At 38.9% G+C, this 18936-nt stretch overlaps 2 protein-coding genes across 5 annotated transcripts in view; one reads left to right on the plus strand and one right to left on the minus strand.

The window, feature by feature from the left end:
• Positions 1-18936, minus strand: part of RGS7 (regulator of G protein signaling 7) — a 569955-nt gene that overhangs the window by 184720 nt on the left and 366299 nt on the right. For all 4 annotated transcript variants that reach the window (XM_050770857.1, XM_050770848.1, XM_050770873.1 and 1 more), the window contains one exon: positions 17364-17414. In XM_050770857.1, the coding sequence (XP_050626814.1) occupies positions 17364-17414 (51 nt within the window). The remainder of the gene's footprint in view (positions 1-17363; positions 17415-18936) is intronic.
• Positions 13944-14453, plus strand: LOC126942886 (40S ribosomal protein S25). Its single transcript, XM_050771031.1, has one exon. The coding sequence runs from the start codon at positions 14005-14007 to the stop codon at positions 14380-14382; it is 378 nt and encodes a 125-aa protein (XP_050626988.1). The 5' UTR covers positions 13944-14004; the 3' UTR covers positions 14383-14453.

Here is an 18936-nt window from a genome sequence, read left to right on the forward strand (position 1 = left end):
ATCAATGCAGAGAAGACCTTAAAAGAACTGATAGAGATGAAAACCATAACACAAGAAATACGTGACAAATGCACGAGCTACAGTAACCGACTCAATCAACTGGAAGAAAGAGTATCAGAGATTGAAGATCAAATGAATGACATGAAGTGAGAAGAGAAGTGTGGAGAAAAAAGAGTAAAAAGAAATGAACAAAGACTCCAAGAAGTATGGGATTATGTGAAAAGACCAAATCTATGTCTGATTGGTGTGCCTGAAAGTGATGGGGAAAATGGAACCAAGTTGGAAAACACTCTGCAGGATATCATCCAGGAGAACTTCCCCAACCTAGTAGGGCAGGCCAACATTCAAATTCAGGAAATACAGAGAATGCCACAAAGATACTCCTCGAGAAGAGCAACTCCAAGACACATAATTGTCAGATTCACCAAAGTTAAAATGAAGGAAAAAATGTTAAGGGCAGCCAGAGAGAAAGATCGGGTTACCCACAAAGGGAAGTCCATCAGACTAACAGCAGATCTCTCCGCAGAAACTCTCCAAGCCAGAAGAGAGTGGGGGCCATTATTCAACATTCTTTTTTTTTTTTTTTGAGACGGAGTCTTGCTCTGTCGCCGGGGCTGGAGTACAGTGGCCGGATCTCAGCTCACTGCAAGCTCCGCCTCCTGGGTTTACGCCATTCTCCTGCCTCAGCCTCCCAAGTAGCTGGGACTACAGGCGCCCGCCACCTCGCCTGGCTAGTTTTTTGTATTTTTTTAGTAGAGACGGGATTTCACCGTGTTAGCCAGGATGGTCTCGATCTCCTGACCTCGTGATCCGCCGGTCTCGGCCTCCCAAAGTGCTGGGATTACAGGCTTGAGCCACCGCGCCCGGCCTTCAACATTCTTAAAGAAAATAATTTTCAACCCAGAATTTCATATCCAGCCAAACTAAGTTTCATAAGTGAAGGAGAAATAAAATCCTTTACAGACAAGCAAATGCTTAGAGATTTTTGTCACCACCAGGCCTGCCCTACAAGAGATCCTGAAGGAAGCACTAAACAAAGGAACAACAGGTACCAGCCATTGCAAAAACATGTCAAAATGTAAAGTCCATCGATGCTAGGAAGAAACTGCAACACAGGAAGGGGAACATCACACACTGGGTCCTATTGTGGGGAGGGGGGAGGGGAGGGATAGCATTAGGAGATATACCTAATGTAAATGACCAGATAATGGGTGCAGCACACCAACATGGCACATGTATACATATGTAACAAACCTGCACGTTGTGCACATGTACCCTAGAACTTCAAGTATAATAAAACAAACAAACAAAAATAAGTAACTACATGGGACATTTGACTCCTGTCCCTAGGCAGGGGCTGTTGAAACATCTACCAACCAATATCCATATCCAAACATCCAATATGCAAACAACCAATATCCAATTTACCAGGAACACCTGGAGGATCCGTTCGTGAGGGTCAAGGGTTCACTGATGGTGCTGCCAGAAGTAAGAATAAAGACGGGGTGCACCCATCATTTCTCACGCCAGAAGCCCATGACTATCCAGACACACCCGTGTTCACAGATGAACCCCAGCAGAGGAAGAGGTGAATGTCATGTTTGCTAAAACAAATGAGTAAGCCTCAGTCCTTTGAAAACCAGACACTCCCTCTTCCAATGGGCATTCAGTAGAAGCAAAATGCTACTGATGCCTGGCAGATCCCTTCCAAAATTTGGTTCAAATCAAAAGAGCAGTTATTACCAGAAAATAACACAAATCACAATCTGAGCATGTGCCTCCTGTGAAATGGAGATAATCAGAATTCAACATGGTGCCCATAATGTACTCTAATGGGTCTCAAAGCCCAGGTATTAGTGAGCACAGCAGGAAGCAGGAATGCTGGATAATTCAAGAGGCCCCAATCACTTGAATTTAATATAACTGCAAAATTCAAAAAAAAAAAAAAAAAAGCATTTTAGTCTCATTAGACTTGCAGCCTCCCTCACTTAAAGGGGAATTTTCAAAATTTGAAAATCGCATCAGATGTTACAACTGAGGTTCTTAGACTCGTTATTTTTAAAAGGGTGGCCTTTTACTGTACAGCAGGAACCTGTCTGTGTGGTTTGGGACAAATGACAATGAAGAGATGGGTATGTTCCTAGGATCATATTTGGGCTATAAAACTTCTATCAGTGCCCTTATCACACTTTTGTACTGCTGTAGTTAGCATCTCCTATCATTATTAGCTGTGATAAAAGAAAATGCTTCATGAAATATGACATAGAAATAGAATAAGCAGCATTGTTCTCAACTCAAATATAGGAGGGGGAAAACCTAATTCGTTCCTCATCTGGGAAATAAGAAATACTGTGTTATCTTTAATAAAAGATAAAGGGACCTGACTTTTCAGAGAGCTCTTACACAACTATCTGTGGCCCCTTCTGGGTAACAGATATACTCGTACATTTCTCTGTCATTTTCTGAGCGGTTACCCTGATGAATAGGCATATCCTTAGATGATATCTTCTGCTCTAGGCCTTATTAGCTTTATCCAGTGCTTTTTACTTTTCTTTTCTTCTATTCTTCTTTTCTTCTTCCTTTTTTAGGAAAGTTGCTTATGTCCTGTTTCTTTGCCAAACAAAGTTCAAGTTGAGTTACAAAAGGAACACGTATTTGCAGAAAGGAAAGTGTGGCTCTAAAGAGAAGAAGACAGCAAAGAGGCCAGCCAGCTACTGGAAGAACCAGACAATGCCACAGGACAATTGTGCATCATCCATTTGGTCTGTGTAGTAGTCTTCATTTTTGTTTTTCTAGTGGATAGTGTAGAAATATCAAGCTCTGCTGTAATAGGAGATGTTCCTACATGTAATTAAACACATATTCAAATGTCCATTGAACCCTGGCCTCATTATGTTTGTTCAAGTTCTACAAGATAAAAGACAGAAATTCTAATTAGATTTCCAGCTGCCTTTAGTATTTTCCTTAATAGCTAACAACTCAAATAAACCATATATGTTTTAAAAGCCAATCAGATAAAAATGAGAGAGGTCACAAAACTCTGGGACTGGCATTTCTAGATGCATGTGCTGTCCAACAAAAACCAAAACTGGAATCAGGACAGACAGATCACCTGCTGGTCTCTAACAAACGTACTGTGTTGGCATGATGCCGACACACCAGGTACGAATCCCAGCTCTGCTCCTCAGCTCTGCTGGGAGTCTCAGGGGCTTCATGTGTGAAGTGAAGCTGACATCCCTTGCCTGGAGCAGAAAGTGTTCATGCTTGTAAATCAAACCTGTCTGGGTTTGAATACCGGTTCTCTCTCCTATTAGCTTCATGATCTGAGACTTATATTTTTAAAGGTACAGTCTATGTCTTCAAATTTTCTTTCTTTTCTCTCGGAGTTCAGAATAACACATATCAAGTTCTCAACATGATGTTCAGCACATAGTTGATGCTCAGTAAGTGTGAGCTTTCTTGCCCCCTTCCTACTTATAAGAACTAAATGAGAGGAAAACATCCAGCATGGTACCTGGGAGCACCCAATTGATTAATGCTCACGTGTGATAGTTCTTTTTTGCTGGAACTGCAATCTAGTGATAGAGGTAGGAAGTGAAGGCAGCCAGAAACTCAAACCTGAAAAAGTCTTTATCAGCAGGAAAGATGGTCTGAAATAATGGCAGACATCCTGGGGGAAATACCCCCTGCTTTGGCAATGAAAACTTCAACGTATGGACCTCATGACCTTTCAGTACATTCTAGGTTTGGAGATTTTGTTGGGTAGAGCAACTGGATAATTATACAAGTCAATGGAAACAATAGTCACTTGTTCCATTACAGAATGCAGTATTTAAATGCAAATGCAAAACCGAAAACAAATAGGGTGCGGAGTAAAAGGAAAGTGTGGCTAGCTTCTAGGTTAAAAAAGGCCAGTCCCAACAGGCTGGAGGTGATGGGACTGCACTCAATGGCGTTGATTACTTCGAATGGCAGACGTCATAGAGGAACATGTGCAGACTTTTCACTTTCTGTACACTAGAGCATTCCCAAGGGGCAACCGAAAGAGGTTCCCGGTGTTATTAAATGTGTAAGATACACCAGGCACAGTGACTCACGCCTGTAATCCCAGCACTTTGGGAGGCCATGGCGGGTGGATTACCTGAGGTCAGGAGTTCATGACCAGCCTGGCCAACATGGTGAAACCCCATTTCTACTAAAATACAAAAATTAATCGGGCATGGTGGTGTGCCCCTGTAATCCCAGCTACTCAGGAGGCTGAGACAGGAGAATTGCTTGAACTTGGGGGGCAGAGGTTGCAGTGAGCTGAGATTGCACCACCGTACTCCAGCCTGGACGATAGAAGGAGATTCCATCTCAAAACAAAATAAAATAAAAAAAATAAATAAAATAAAAATAAATGTACAAGATACCATAATTTTGGTGGACCTGCTGTAGACTGAATGTCTGTATTGGCCCCAAATTCATATGGGAAGTGATTAGGTAATGAGGGCACAGCTCTCGTGAACGGAATTAGTGCTTTTATAAAAGGCTCCGGAGAGCTTGCTCTCCCCTTCTGCTATGTGAGGCTACAGCGAGACAGCCATCCATGAACCAGAATGCAGACCCTCAGCAGACACAAAGGCCACCAGCACCTTGACCTTCGACTTCCCAGCTTCCAAAACTGTGAGAAATAAATGCTTCTGTTGTTTAAGCCACTCAGTCTATTACATTCTATCATAGCACCCTGAATGAACATAGATAGGGTACCAACAGAATATAGGCAAAACCAAATTCCTTCCTTCTGAAGAAAAGCTACTAATACACTGAAATGAATACACAAAGAAAACTACAGTTCTTGCTCATCTCACATGAAATAAGTAGAACTACATATCAGATTCCCTATGTACGCAACTATGAAGCTCTGCCTGCAGTAGCCAGGGTGTGGAATGACAGCAGGTACCCAAAGATATGAGGACTTTGTTAGTTTCTTAAGCATTGTTTATAAGATAAAATGCATGTTTGCAAGATGAATGCTTGGGTAATATCTATTATCTTGAAACTAGGTCAAACCAATCAATCTTGTTAGATTTATACTTAATGGCTCCAAACTATGACTTCTTGCATATTATCATCAGTGTTAAATATATCTCAGAAACCTAGAATGTTTTTATATAGTGGTTTACTAGCACTGGAACAATAATAAAGTACTCATTTTTATTTATTTCCTATGGACATGACAGTTTGCTCAGTGGACAATAAAATATGTATTTTATAGGTTTGTAAGGGTCTTAATGGTTATTTGCAAGGAATATTTTAAATGCTTCTACCCCTTCCCTCTACTGAAGCAAGATTGTTGTTTGAAACAATTTGAAGAGCATACAGAAAAGATCTGTTTTTATTTACCTGTAATATACAAGTTGAAATACACAGGAAATTGCTCTAACAAAATGGTGTACCCAGAATGCAACAGGTAAATGTAACACCAAATCTGGACCAGCACGGTGGCTCACGCCTGTAATCCCAGCAGTTTGGGAGGCCGAGGCGGGAGGATCACCAGGTCAGGAGATCGAGACCATCCTGGCTAACATGGTGAAACCCCATCTCTACTAAAAATACAAAAAAAAAAAATTAGCCGGGCGTGGTGGCGGGGGCCTATAGTCCCATCTACTAGGGAGGCTGAGGCAGGAGAATAGTGTGAACCCAGGAGGCAGAGCTTGCAGTGAGCCATGATCACGCCATTGCACTCCAGCCTGGGTGACAGAGCGAGACTCTGTCTCAAACAAAATAATAATATATATATGTGTGTGTGTGAGTATGTGTGTGTGTGTGTGTGTGTGTATATATATATAAAAAACACCAAATCCAGGGAAATACATTACTTTATTCCAAAAGACATTATGCAATGTGCTCTGGGTCAGTTGGGTCCATGGCTCTCTTATGGTTGCCAGCAATTTATGGAAAAGCAGAATCCAGGTCTGAAATAGTTGTTCAAAAAGGTGCAGGATTCTGGTGCCGTGGCTCATACCTGTAATCCCAGCACTTTGAGAGGCCAAGGCAGGGAGATCACTTGAGACCAGAGTTTGAGGCCAGCCTGGGCAACACAGTAAACCCTGCCTCTCAAAAAAAAAAAAAATAAAAACCAACTAACTAAATAAATAAATATCAGCTGAGTGTGGTGATACATGCCTGTGGTCCCAGCTATTCAGGAAGGTTAGGCGGGAGGATCACCTGGGTCTGGGAGGTCAAGGCTGCAGTGGGCTGTGATTGTGCCACTGTGCTCCAGCCTAGAGAACAGAGAAGACTCCAATTGAAAAAAAAAAAAAAAAAAAGGAGCAGGCACAAGGGTAGAGGTTGTGCCTACTGTGCTTTTATTTCAAGGTTTTTGTGACTTCAGATATTCCCAAGTTTCTCTCCTGTTAATTTTCCGGTTGTAAATTGATGAGATGTCTGCCTGGCTACTTCATGATATTGATGTGATAATCGATTAAATAATCAAATGAAGTCCAGAGGCCATGGCTCACGCCTGTAATTCCAGTGCTTTGGGAGGCCGAGGAGGGAGGATTACCTGAGGTCAGGAGTTTGAGACCAACTTGGCCAACATGGTGAAGCCCTGTCTCTAATAAAAATACAAAAATTAGCTGGGCGTGGTGGCTAATCCTGGCTACTCAGGAGGCTGAGGCAGGAGAATCGCTTGAACCCGGGAGGCTGAGGTTGCAGTGAGCCGAGACTGCGCCACTGTACTCCAGCCTGGGTGACAGAGCGAGGTTCACTCTCAAAAAAAAAAAAAAAAAAAAAAAAAAAAAAAAAAGCCGAATTGAATGATTTGGAAAAGCATGAAACACTGTGTAAGTCCAAAACATTATGAAAGATGACAGAGACATTCTTGACTTTCTCAGTTCTGATGCGCCCTCATGTTCCCAGGGTTGTAATTTCATTGGCAGTTTAACTAAATTCGTGGAATACAAAGGCCATTTGTAATGGAGTTTTATTAAATTAATTAACAGGATTTGGAGCACTTTCCTCTTCAGAAGACTTGTGGCAGGCTTGGGAGGCAGATGACAGACTCTATATAACGGTGTGCCCAATGGATTGATTTAATTAACTCAGTGATAATTAAGTTACTTGATCCAGTTGTTTGATGGTGTGTAAGCAAAACATCTGGTTGATTTGCCTGCATCTTGATTTTCACTGGTATTTTTACAACAGATATTGCTTCTAGAGGAAGAAACTTTGCAGCTATTTGTCATTAAGTTTTTATCCTAGATAAATTATATTTATCCTTAATCTTATTCTTCTATCTGCATTTTAAACCATTTTGTTTACGCTGGGTTTAGTTTAGATAAAGAACAATTCATTTAAAATTTATTTCTCTTCACTTTCTCACATCCATTTAAGACAGCACAAACTGAATCATCAGTTACCATAAATCTGATGCCACTTCAGTGAGTTCCCATTAGTCAAAAAAATCAAGTGATTATTGAGAATTGATTGACCTTGGCACTTTGACGGCTGGAGAGGGTATGTGTCCTCTGCCATTATGTTGCTTAGATTAAACTGAAGTGATGAGACCAACATATGTAAAACAAAAAATAAAAGATAATTAAATTGAGCAATAGATGAAGTAGTATCAAATGCAAATATTCTTTCAGCTCATGGCAAAGAAAAGCCACTGGGAGCTGATTTATGGAAGAAAGGCTTCATGGAATAGGCTGTATTTGAAGACTAGTGTAACAATTGTATGCATTTTTTAAAAATTCGATTCCGTTAAATGTGTTTGCACATATTCAGAGTTTTAAAAATTTGGCCTATATAAAAATAAAATTAAGATTCTGGCCCACTTGCATATTGATTCATTTAAGTATCACAAAACATGGTATTAAAAGCACTTTTCAGAGGAAGAAAAAAAAAAAAAAAACAGAGACATTAACTTGCCCAATGCCTGTAACTAGTAAGTGCTTGAATCAGGATTAAAGCTCAAGCATGTCTGCAAAGCTCATGACCATCTTCAATGCCAGGATTCCTCTCAAGGAATGCTGAAAGCTCAAGAAGCATGGGATGATGGAGAGAAGGAAAAAAGATGGAGCAAATAGCCGCCACTCAAACAACACAGAAATGCGGCCGGGCGCAGTGGTTCACACCTGTAATCCCAGCATTTTGGGAGGCCGAGGAGGGCGGATCACAAGGTCAAGAGATCGAGATCATCCTGGCCAAAATGATGAAACCCCGTCTCTACTAAAAATACAAAAATTAGCCAGGCGTGGTGGCGTGCACCTGCAGTCCCAGCTACTCAGGAGGCTGAGGCAGAAGAATAGCTTGAACCTGGGAGATGTAGGTTGCAGTGAGCCAAGATCATGCCACCGCACTCCAGCCTGGGCAACAGAGCAAGACTTCTTCTAAAAAAAGGAAAAAAAAAAAAAAAAGAACACAGAAATGCATAACGTTCCTTGATACCCACAAGTGACAGCAAGACTCATTTCAAATCTTAGCCACTCATTAGACTGACAGTCTTAAAGTACTATTCACCCTGGTCAGCATCACTCCATGAGCTTGGTAAGGATGACTCTTACAGTGAGAGGCAGCAAGGGGCACAAATGAGCAAGTTGATGTCAAGGAATTATTGATATCTGTCAATAATTATGTGAAGGATCCAGACTTTCTTGAAGCTTTGTATTTTGATAAATTTGCTCAAAATATTATCCATAATTAATATGACATGATATTAGACATAAGGCATGTTTACTAAGAAAACAATAAATCTGATCTGGAAGGCAAATTTTGCAAACTCAAACTGAAGGATAGTAGGATATATCACAGAAGGGCAGGTTCAAAAGGCAGAGGAAATACGAATGTGGAAGAATGTTACAGTAATGGCCCCAATTTGTTCACACAGCCCTGCGTCCATGTATTGTACAGTCCCTCCCTATGGTGGCTTTGGACTTGTCCAGGGGATTTGTCTTAGTGGATGAGGCAATAGCAAATGTGACACAAATAGAAACTCACATTGTGCTTATAACCCTGAGAATACCATCGTAAGAAGCCAGTGCTAGAGGCTGAAGGGTGAGAGAATGAAAAATATTTAGCTGACAGCTTACCAAGTGCCAGATATGCCAAAAATCTAAGGGAGCAGTGGAGTTACTTTCATGCAACTGAGAGTAAAATAGCAAAATAGCACAGGGCTTTTGGAAGCACAGCACAGTTTCCTACTTTGAGGTCTGATTAGTTACTGTGCCCCCAGTAACTAATTTGCTAATTGCTAAAGCAAAGGGTGTCAATAGATGGGAAGGGGCTCTGCCAATGGGAACATGTAACAACGTGGAAGCAATGGGGTGGACTGTGAACAGAAGACATTGGTGGTGGATGGTATGCTTCCTAATGGGTGCTGTGATGATTAACTTTATATGTCAACCTGGCTAGGTCACTGTACCCTGATATTTGACCAAACAGCAGTCTAGATGTTGTTGTGAAGGTATTTTTGGATGAGATTAATATTTAAATTAGTAGACTTTGAGTAAAGCAGATTACTCTCCGTAATGTGGGGGGGCCTCAACCCATCAGCTGAAGGCCTTAAGAGAAAAGAAACGGATTTTCTCCAAGGAAGAGGGAATTCTGCCCCCAGACCTCCTTAAACGTGAATTCATGCCTAGGTCTCCAGCCTGCTGTCCTGCTCTATAAATTTCAGAAGTACCAGTTCTCAAAATTGTGTGAATAAATTCCTTAAAATCTCTATCTATCTATCATCTACCTATCTATTTATCATCTATCTATCATCCATCTATCTATATCTTCGATCATCTATCATTTATCTATCATCTATCATCCATCATCTATCATCTATCTACTTTTCTATCTATATCTTCTATCTATCATCTATCTATATCTTCTGTCATCTATCATTTATCTATCATCCATCTATCATCTATCTGTCTATCATCTATCTATCTCTATCTTCTATCATTTATCTATCATCTATCATTTATCTCTCTATCATTTATCTATCATCTATCATTTATCTATTTATATCTATCATCTATCCATCTGTACACACACAAACACACACACACACACACACACACACACACACACACACACACACACACACTGCTTTGTCCTGTTTCTCTGGAGAACCTTGACTAGTACAGATTTCAACAATGTAGACGTATGTTCACCAAGGACTAAATTCTTCCTTCCAACCCCCCTGCCCTTATCCAATGATTGCTGCACATTAATTTTCCTCTCTATGAAATCAAAGTACCATTTTATTTAATCTGTCAGCCACAGTCCAATTGTAAGACTAATGCAATTTATTCTGTTTTGCATTTGCATATGTGAATTATATATATACACGCATATGTGTGTGTGTGTGTGTATATATATATAAAAAACACAAACACGCACATGTAAATACACATCTTTTAGATTCTTAGTGATATGATTGAAGGTACAAATCAAAATATCAACTTCTGGCATGATGGCAACATGAAGTTTAACTACCAATGCCACAAAAAAATGACACAAATAAAAATCTGCATTGGCACTATAAATTAGGGCAGCACATGTCTGAAAGTCTAACCAATATTCCACATATGAGACCAGACTGCAACATTCCCCTGAGACAGAACCACAGTACTAAGTAGAGAAGACTCTAGGAGATTACTTATAAAACCCTCAATGCTGGGTGGAAACATCAGAATATATGTGAGAAGGCAGCACAACACTTTGAATCCCATTCACTGTGGTAGATCAACAGCACCCCAAAACAGCTGCAGTGGGGCTGCACCAATCAAACCACTGCAAATATGGACAGCTTCTCTCCCTGCAGTGGAGGACAAACACCAAAGAAGAAATCAGCCATGGCCATGTCTTGGAGGCAGCTTGGCAATGGACAAGGTTGAATATAGGACAGAAGGTATTCCAATGAAGTAAGTCCATCACGCTCAGAGACAACATGATACCATGACATCTTGAGGCAAGGATTACTCACAGGTCCAGCTCACTCCCCACCATACTTAGTCTGTCAAAAAGCTAACTTATTAATGCAAATTTATATTAACCAGAATGCCAACTCCAGCTGCAAAGTGGAGACGATCCCACTGACATACACATATATTAAGTAATCTAAGGAGAATCCATCCACCTGTCAATAAGTTCCATGTAGAGTCCTTCATGCCAGAGACAAAGTAAATGAGAAAAATTCATAAAACAAATTCACAAATATTTCTTAGACATGCAATGACATGAAGTAAGATTATAACAGTATCTATATATACCTAAAATATTCAACTTAAACGACATGATGTAATAAAACAATCGATGAAAGATAACTTACAAAATAATTTTATGCTTAGAGTCTATGATTAGAAGATGACTTTCTAAAGGAAGGTAGAAATAGAGAACTAGAAAAAAAATAAAATGACAAAAAGTTAAACATGCAATGATAGATATATTCTCTATTAGCATCTGTAAAGGGCTGAATCCGCAGTGAAGAAAATTAGAATTAATGCTATGATGTGGAAACTTAAAAACTTAATCTGGAGTGGAGAAGGGAGAGAGAAAGCTAAAAAACGAATTTTAAAACAGAGAAAATAATAATTGAGATGTAGAATACAGTGAAGCATATCAGTAAATGTTGTTTCAAAACAGGAAATGAGAACAAATAAGCAGGCAAATAATTAGTTACAGTTATTATAAAAAGTACAAAAATACCTACAATCACCAATCAACATTTTCTGCACTATTATGTAAGAAATGTGGTAATAACTGCTTTCCACTGTATGTAATGTAATACTTATTAAATCCTCAGGAAAGCACTAAGCAGTAGACATTATTATTATATGCATTTTATAAATGTAGAAAATGCTTAAATAACAAAACAGAAAAAAAAATTTCTTCAACTAGGAAAAGCCTGAATCAACAGACTTAAATCAGTCACCAGATTTGTAAATACATCACAAAATAAACAATGAAATGGCAATGGCCCATTTATATTTTGAATTTCAAGGAAAGAAAAGGCATTACAGGTATCTAGGCAGGATAAAAATCAATTTTAAAAAACCACATGTGGGCCAGGAGCGGTGGCTCACACTTGTAATCCCAGCACTTTGGGAGGCCGAGGCGGGCGGATCACAAGGTCAGAAGTTCAAGACCAGTCTGGTCAATATGGTGAGACCCCGTCTCTGCTAAAAATACAAAAAAAAAAAAAAAAAAAATTAGCCAGGTGTGGTGGCAGGCACCTGTAGTCCCAGCTACTCGGGAGGCTGAGGCAGGAGAATCGCTTGAACCCGGGAGGCAGAGGTGGCAGTGAGCCGAGATCATGCCACTGCACTCCAGCCTGGGTGACAGAACAAGACTCTGTCACAAACAAACAAGCAAACCCAGCACGTGTATATATAGTCATCCTCCCTTCTCTGCAGTTTCACTTTTTGCAGTTTCACCTTCTGTCAACCTTGGTCTGAAAAGATGACAGTATTCTGACAGAGAGACAGCAAGAGGCCACATTCACATAACTTTTATTCTAGTATATTGTTATAACTATTTGATTAGTATTGTTAATCTCTTACTGTGCCTTATTTATAAATTAAACTTTATTAAAGATATGTATGTATAGGGAAAAATAGCCTATATAGGGTTCGGTACTATCTGTAGTTTCAGGTATCCACTGGGATTCTTGGAATACATTTTCCTTGAATAAGGGGAGGCTACTATGTGTGTATGTGTATATACTTATATGTATAGATGTAAACCTGTATATGTGTGTGTATGTACTGACATAATAATATTAATATCTTCATATTTTACCAGAATATTAAAAGCATGGATGCAATAAGTCAATAACTATAGGATTTTAAAGAGGAAATTCTATTTCATCTACTTTATATCTAAGTAAGATATCAACATATGCGTAGGCAACAAAACATACTGCCAAATAATTAAAGGGTTTGAACGACTGCATATAATCCTAATAAACTGCTGGGAAAAGTACTGTAGTTTCCCAGTAAGTTAGTTAAGATTTCTTTTAAAAAAGATAGTGTAGCAAAGAAATGACTATTAAATTAGCATATATAAATCAATCATTTTCATCTATGTAAACAATAAAAAGTTAGTATATACATAGGAAGAAAAGACCACATATAATAATAACATGTAATAAAATAACCCAAATAAGCTTAGTAAGAAATGTGCAAAGTCTATATTTTAAAAACTTTGAAGTACTCCTGAAAGACCACATAACAAAATTGGAGACAGGAAAAGATGAGTGTATTCTTGACTAGAAGACTCAACTCTGTAACTGAGCTTGGGATTACAATAAGGAGTAGGTTTGAGAAGTGGAAAAACCGGGGTTCCATTTTGGTTGTGTTGAGTTTAACCTTTCCGGGAAGAGGCCTTAGGCACTGGAGAAGTGAGTGTGGAGCACTGCGGAGAGGTCAGTATGAAAGTTATGAATTGGAGCGTTTCAACATATGTCACTTAGCAACAGCGTGTAGATACAGAAAGAAGAGGAACCTGGAAGAGAAACCTGAACCTTCCAACATTTACGGATTAGCTGAGAGTGAAAAGTCACCACAGAAGACTGAGACCAAACCAAATGGCCAGTGAAAAAGAAGGAAGAGTGTGAATGTGATATTCTGGAAGCAAAGGACAATCAACTTGTCCAAGAGGGAATATTCATTCTATATTCCCAGTGCCTGGCCCATGGTAAGAACTCAATAAATATTTGCTAGATGAATGAAAGTCTGAAAGAAGAAATGGAATTTTCCTAGAAAGACGTATTTTGTAAAAATGTACTCACAAAGTAGAAGAAAAACATTTCAGACTAATTCTGTATATGTGTATTACACATACATGTAAACTAAGAAAAATCCTAAATTTTAACAAAAGGTTCAAATCCATCTGTATTTTAAAATAATAACAAAGTATGACTACAAGTCTAATGGTACCGAAACCTCTGGTAAAATATTCAGCCCAGCTTTTTGTCCGACATCTTAGCAAGGCTGCGGTGTCTGCTGCTGCTCCCCGAGCTTCGCAATGCCGCCCAAGGACGACAAGAAGAAGAAGGACGCCGGAAAGTCGGCCAAGAAAGACAAAGACCCAGTGAACAAATCTGGGGGCAAGGCCAAAAAGAAGAAGTGGTCCAAAGGCAAAGTTCGGGACAAGCTCAATAACTTAGTCTTGTTTGACAAAGCTACCTACGACAAACTCTGTAAGGAAGTTCCCAACTATAAACTTATAACCCCAGCTGTAGTCTCTGAGAGACTGAAGATTCGAGGCTCCCTGGCCAGGGCAGCCCTTCAGGAGCTCCTTAGTAAAGGACTTATCAAACTGGTTTCAAAGCACAGAGCTCAAGTAATTTACACCAGAAATACCAAGGGCGGAGATGCTCCAGCTGCTGGTGAAGATGCATGAATAGGTCCAACCAATTGTACATTTGGAAAAATAAAACTTTATTAAATAAAAAAAAAAAAAAATATTCAGCCCAATGTGCCCTGGATTGCTGTAACAGAAATGAGTTATTAAGTGCTCATTGATAAAATACTGAACACTAAGTGTGCAAATAATATAGACTCATTGGTCTTAAGTATGGTCCTGAAGATCATTCAACCTTCTCCTCCTGTCTCCAAATGGGCCATCAGAACCTGCTCCCATACCCAGAATTAGTCTCTTCTTCCATCTTGCCACAAAACCCTCTTTCAGCAAATTACTGACTTCTAGAACATCAAACGATCCCTAGAGATCTTCAAATGACCACTTAGCTACCAAACAGCACGTAAGACAGAAACTAGGCATGGGTTTCTTTCTTATTTTTAAAAATCTTCAGGGAGTTTTTGATAGAGTTAAAAGTAGACTTAGCATTATAACTACTTAGTCTCCCTTCATGACCAGTTTCAAAAGATATGATTGGTTTCACATAGGCAGCCATCAAAGTAACTTTCATAGTATCAGCTACATTATTAACCACATCAAATTGCAATCAGAATAGCCACCAGATTGATTCATTTTCCATGTGCACAATCTGTTACATATTCAGAACAATCATTAATGTTTCTTAACTCTTCTTGAAAACAGTACAGAGCCTTGGATTTTGTCTAGGGTGAATTACTTCATTCAAAAAAACAAACCAACAAATCAGAAACTAATTTTTCAGCCTGTCATAAATATGACTAAAGAACATGTATGTTCCTTCCTGGATACATTTGGCTTTATCTCTTCATAACACCTTCTAATGAATCTTAAAAACTTCCTCAAAGTGTTGAGCAAGCAAATAAAATCAGTTTTCCATACACATTATACCTAAAATGAGATCCTACATGTAAATTATAAACAATGATTGTTTCTTACTAGCGTATGATATCTGTGAAGATGCTTTCTGTTTCTTAGATTTTTACTGAACTACACCTTCAGGTTTGTTTGCTTGTTTTGAGACTGAGTCGTGCTCTGTCGCCCAGGCTGGAGTGCAGTGGTACGATCTTGACTCACTGCAACATCCACCTCCTGGCTTCAGGTGATTCTTCTGTCTCAGCCTCCCGAGTAACTGGGATTACAGGCACGTGCCACCACACCCAACTCATTTTTGTATTTTCAGTAGAGATGGGGTTTCACCATATTGGCCAGGCTGGTCTTGAACTCTTGAGCTCGTGATCCACCCACCTCAGCCTCCCAAACTGCTGGGATTATAGGCGTGAGCCACCGCATCCGACCCAGTCTTTACCTTACAGAAATAATAACTCTTTTAAATCTACTTCACCTCTGACCCTTAATAGTCTTTGCCAATCAGTAGTTTCCTGATTAGCCATGACTGTGTCAATCCATTTTTTAGCACTGGGATTATTTGTCTGGTCCTACAGTTTTAAAAAAACAGGCATGCCACTGAGGTGAGGCTGAAACGTGAACTTGGTAAGACTGTAGCTTCCTTTCCTATTAATTATCTCCCCTTTTCACCTGGTGATAATATGATGCTGGCAATAGCTGCTTTATCTTTACTTAATTGTTTTAATACCATTTGACCCGCAAAAATGAGTATTTTAAAAGCTCATGCAGCAAATGAGCTGGGGGTTTACACAGGTCTTTAGGGACAGAATTTGAGCTGCATCTTTTGATGGCATTGCTTTATAGAGCTAGTTTAAAATGAGAAAAAAATAAAACCTTGCATCTTCATGTACTGTTAATTCTAAACCATTTTAAGGCAATAATCACCAGAGGCAGGAACCAGAGCCATGCAAAGTTCTTCTTTATAGATGGAGGGGTGTGTTACATAGGCTGGTATATCACTGACCTTTTCTGCAGTCACTGTAATGCCAGCTTTTCATAGCTATTGTTTTCTGTTTTCTCAGAATCTTCTCTGAACAATATGCATCTTATTTTCCTGCAGTGATGTGAAATGTTTGCCACGTGTGAAAGGTTTTACATATTTTTAAAAAGCCATTAAGTGTAGCCGGGCATGGTGGCTCACGCCTGTATTCCCAACACTTTGGGAGGCCGAGGCGGGTGGATCACCTGAGGTCAGGAGTTCGAGACCAGCCTGGCCAACATGGTAAAACCCTGACTCTACTAAAAATACAAAAAAAATTAGCCGGATGTGGTGGCACGTGCCCATAATACCAGCTACTTGGGAGGCTGAGGCAGGAGAATCGCTTGAACCTGGGAGGCAGAGGTTGCAGTGAGCCGAGATTGTGCCTTTGCACTCCAGCCTGGGCAACAAGAGTGAAACTCCACCTCAAAAAAAAAAAAAAAAAAAAAAAAAAGGCATTAAATGCTTTGCATATGCAGGAACTTATTCTAGGCAATGCAAAGTGTGAACTCATAAAAATTGTTCCCTTACTTTGGAAATTAAGTTTTCTGCTACAGAATAGACATAATGTTCAACACGGTGAACAGGTTCATGACTTAAATAGAGCGTTTCTCTCTCTCTCTCTCTCTCACACACACACACATACATCATGTAGGCATGATAAAAAAATCAGAATTACAAATAAAATACTGATTTCAAACTGCATTTAAAGATGTAGTTAAGGCAAAATTATAAGTTAATGAGATGTATGTGTCTGATAGAGGGAAAGTTCATTAATTCATAATCACTTGCCATAAATTATATGTACAATTATTTTATGGACATGTATACAAACTGATCCAGTCTAACGATCACCAATGACCTGAATCAAATAATATGGCAGAATTAAGGATGTAAAAAATTGTAGAAATATGCTAACTTTTAGTTAAATATGTTTTGACTACCATAAAATTTACATAAATGTTAAAAGCACAGTTCAAACTGAATTACAATTTTTCAGGAGGTTTGCTTGCATGCCATATTAAAATATCCCTGAGGAAACACAATTCTTAAAACCACTAAGAAAAAAGTTCTTGTAATAGGAAAATTATTTATTTACCTGGATCTTCTATAGTTAAGTTCTTTATCAACCATTGAACAATGTCTGAACCTAGAAAAAGAAAAAAGAAAAACACAAACAGATGTGAACATTTTGTTTATACATATTAACTTCAAGAATTCTGCACCTTTGGTGCTCATATTAGAAGGAACTTTTTCTAATTGTTACAATGACAGGTTAAGGATCTACCCCAGATGGAATGTTGAAAACACACAGTATGAATACTTAGTTGTCCTTCAACAAACCAAGGTGTAAATTAGCAAATTATTAAATATGAAATATTTAAATGTAAATAAAATTTGCTATACTAGTAGAAAGTGATTTGTTTACTAAATAAGTGTTTATTAAGCATCTACTATATTTCAGGTACAAGTCTTAGCACAGCATAACCAGTACTTTATAAGACGGTTCCTGTCTCATTTCTGGTTATACCCACCTCATCCTTGTATCTCCTCTCAAGCCAAACCAAATTTGTTTCTGGTTTTCGAACCCTCCTATGTATTTCAAGTCTCTGTGTCTCCACAGCAGTATTCTCCCTGACTGAAATATCTTCCCACTGTTTTAAAGACACTCAAGGTTCCCTGACATGACAGAACTTGCCTTGTCCCTTCCCCTTGTCCACTGAGTTTACAGAACTGTCCACGAATCCTCATTGGAACCCATGTAGTCTTTTACTGTCGTGTCGATCACACCATTGCCCCAGCTGTTTATCTGATGAATGTCCCAAAGAAAGAACCTTGAGGCAGGGTGTCATATTCATCTTTGATTATTTGGAGCATAGTGAGTGCTTAACAATGTGTGACGAATACAAAGTATGAATGAATGAATATGTTTGAATGAATGAATGAATTCATGAATGAATATGTTTGAATGAATGAATGAATTCATGAATGAATATGTTTGAATGAATGAATGAATTCATGAATGAATATGTTTCTACTGCACACAGAACAGACAAGAGAGGGTCGCAGAAAACATAATGTTTGAGCTAGATTTTGAAGGATATATTTTTATCTATGAATAAGAGAGAAACTGAGTTGCTGGAGGGGCCTATGTAAAAATTAAAAGGTGGAAAAACGTCAACAGAAATAACTTACTGCACACTGTCTATATGTAAGTACTGGGAATAATAGAAATTTGAAAGTAATAATGGAGTGCACAGTGTATTCAGCAGGTCTTGAATTCTAGGCTAAATAATTAAATTTTTTTCCCATAAGGAAAGCAGAGAAAGAGACATGCAATATTTTTGAGCAGAAGAATGACATTATCAAAGTAAGTTTAAGGAATATCACCGGCAATATATATGAAATGCCTTGTAGTCAAAAAGAAGGCAAGGCAGTCGACATGTCTACTAGTTGCAATCCAAGAATGAAGGGAAAAGGTCTTAGTTCAGTGACAAATGAACTTCTTAGAAATTACAGACTTGTTCCAGGACTTTATGACTAATTAGGTATAAAGGTTACAAGTCGGAGAGATTAAAAAAGAAGTCAAGGTTTCTAGCCCAGAAGCGTGGATGAATAGAATGATGAAAATAAGAGCAGAAATGGGAGATTTAGCAACTGATTTGCTTGAG

Source organism: Macaca thibetana, chromosome 1 (genome assembly GCF_024542745.1).
Source record: "Macaca thibetana thibetana isolate TM-01 chromosome 1, ASM2454274v1, whole genome shotgun sequence".
Classification (NCBI taxonomy): Eukaryota; Metazoa; Chordata; class Mammalia; order Primates; family Cercopithecidae; genus Macaca; species Macaca thibetana.

Bases quoted from the DNA above. Each gene is read 5' to 3' on its own strand.
- LOC126942886 (XM_050771031.1), top strand. From the start codon at position 14,005: ATGCCGCCCAAGGACGACAAGAAGAAGAAGGACGCCGGAAAGTCGGCC.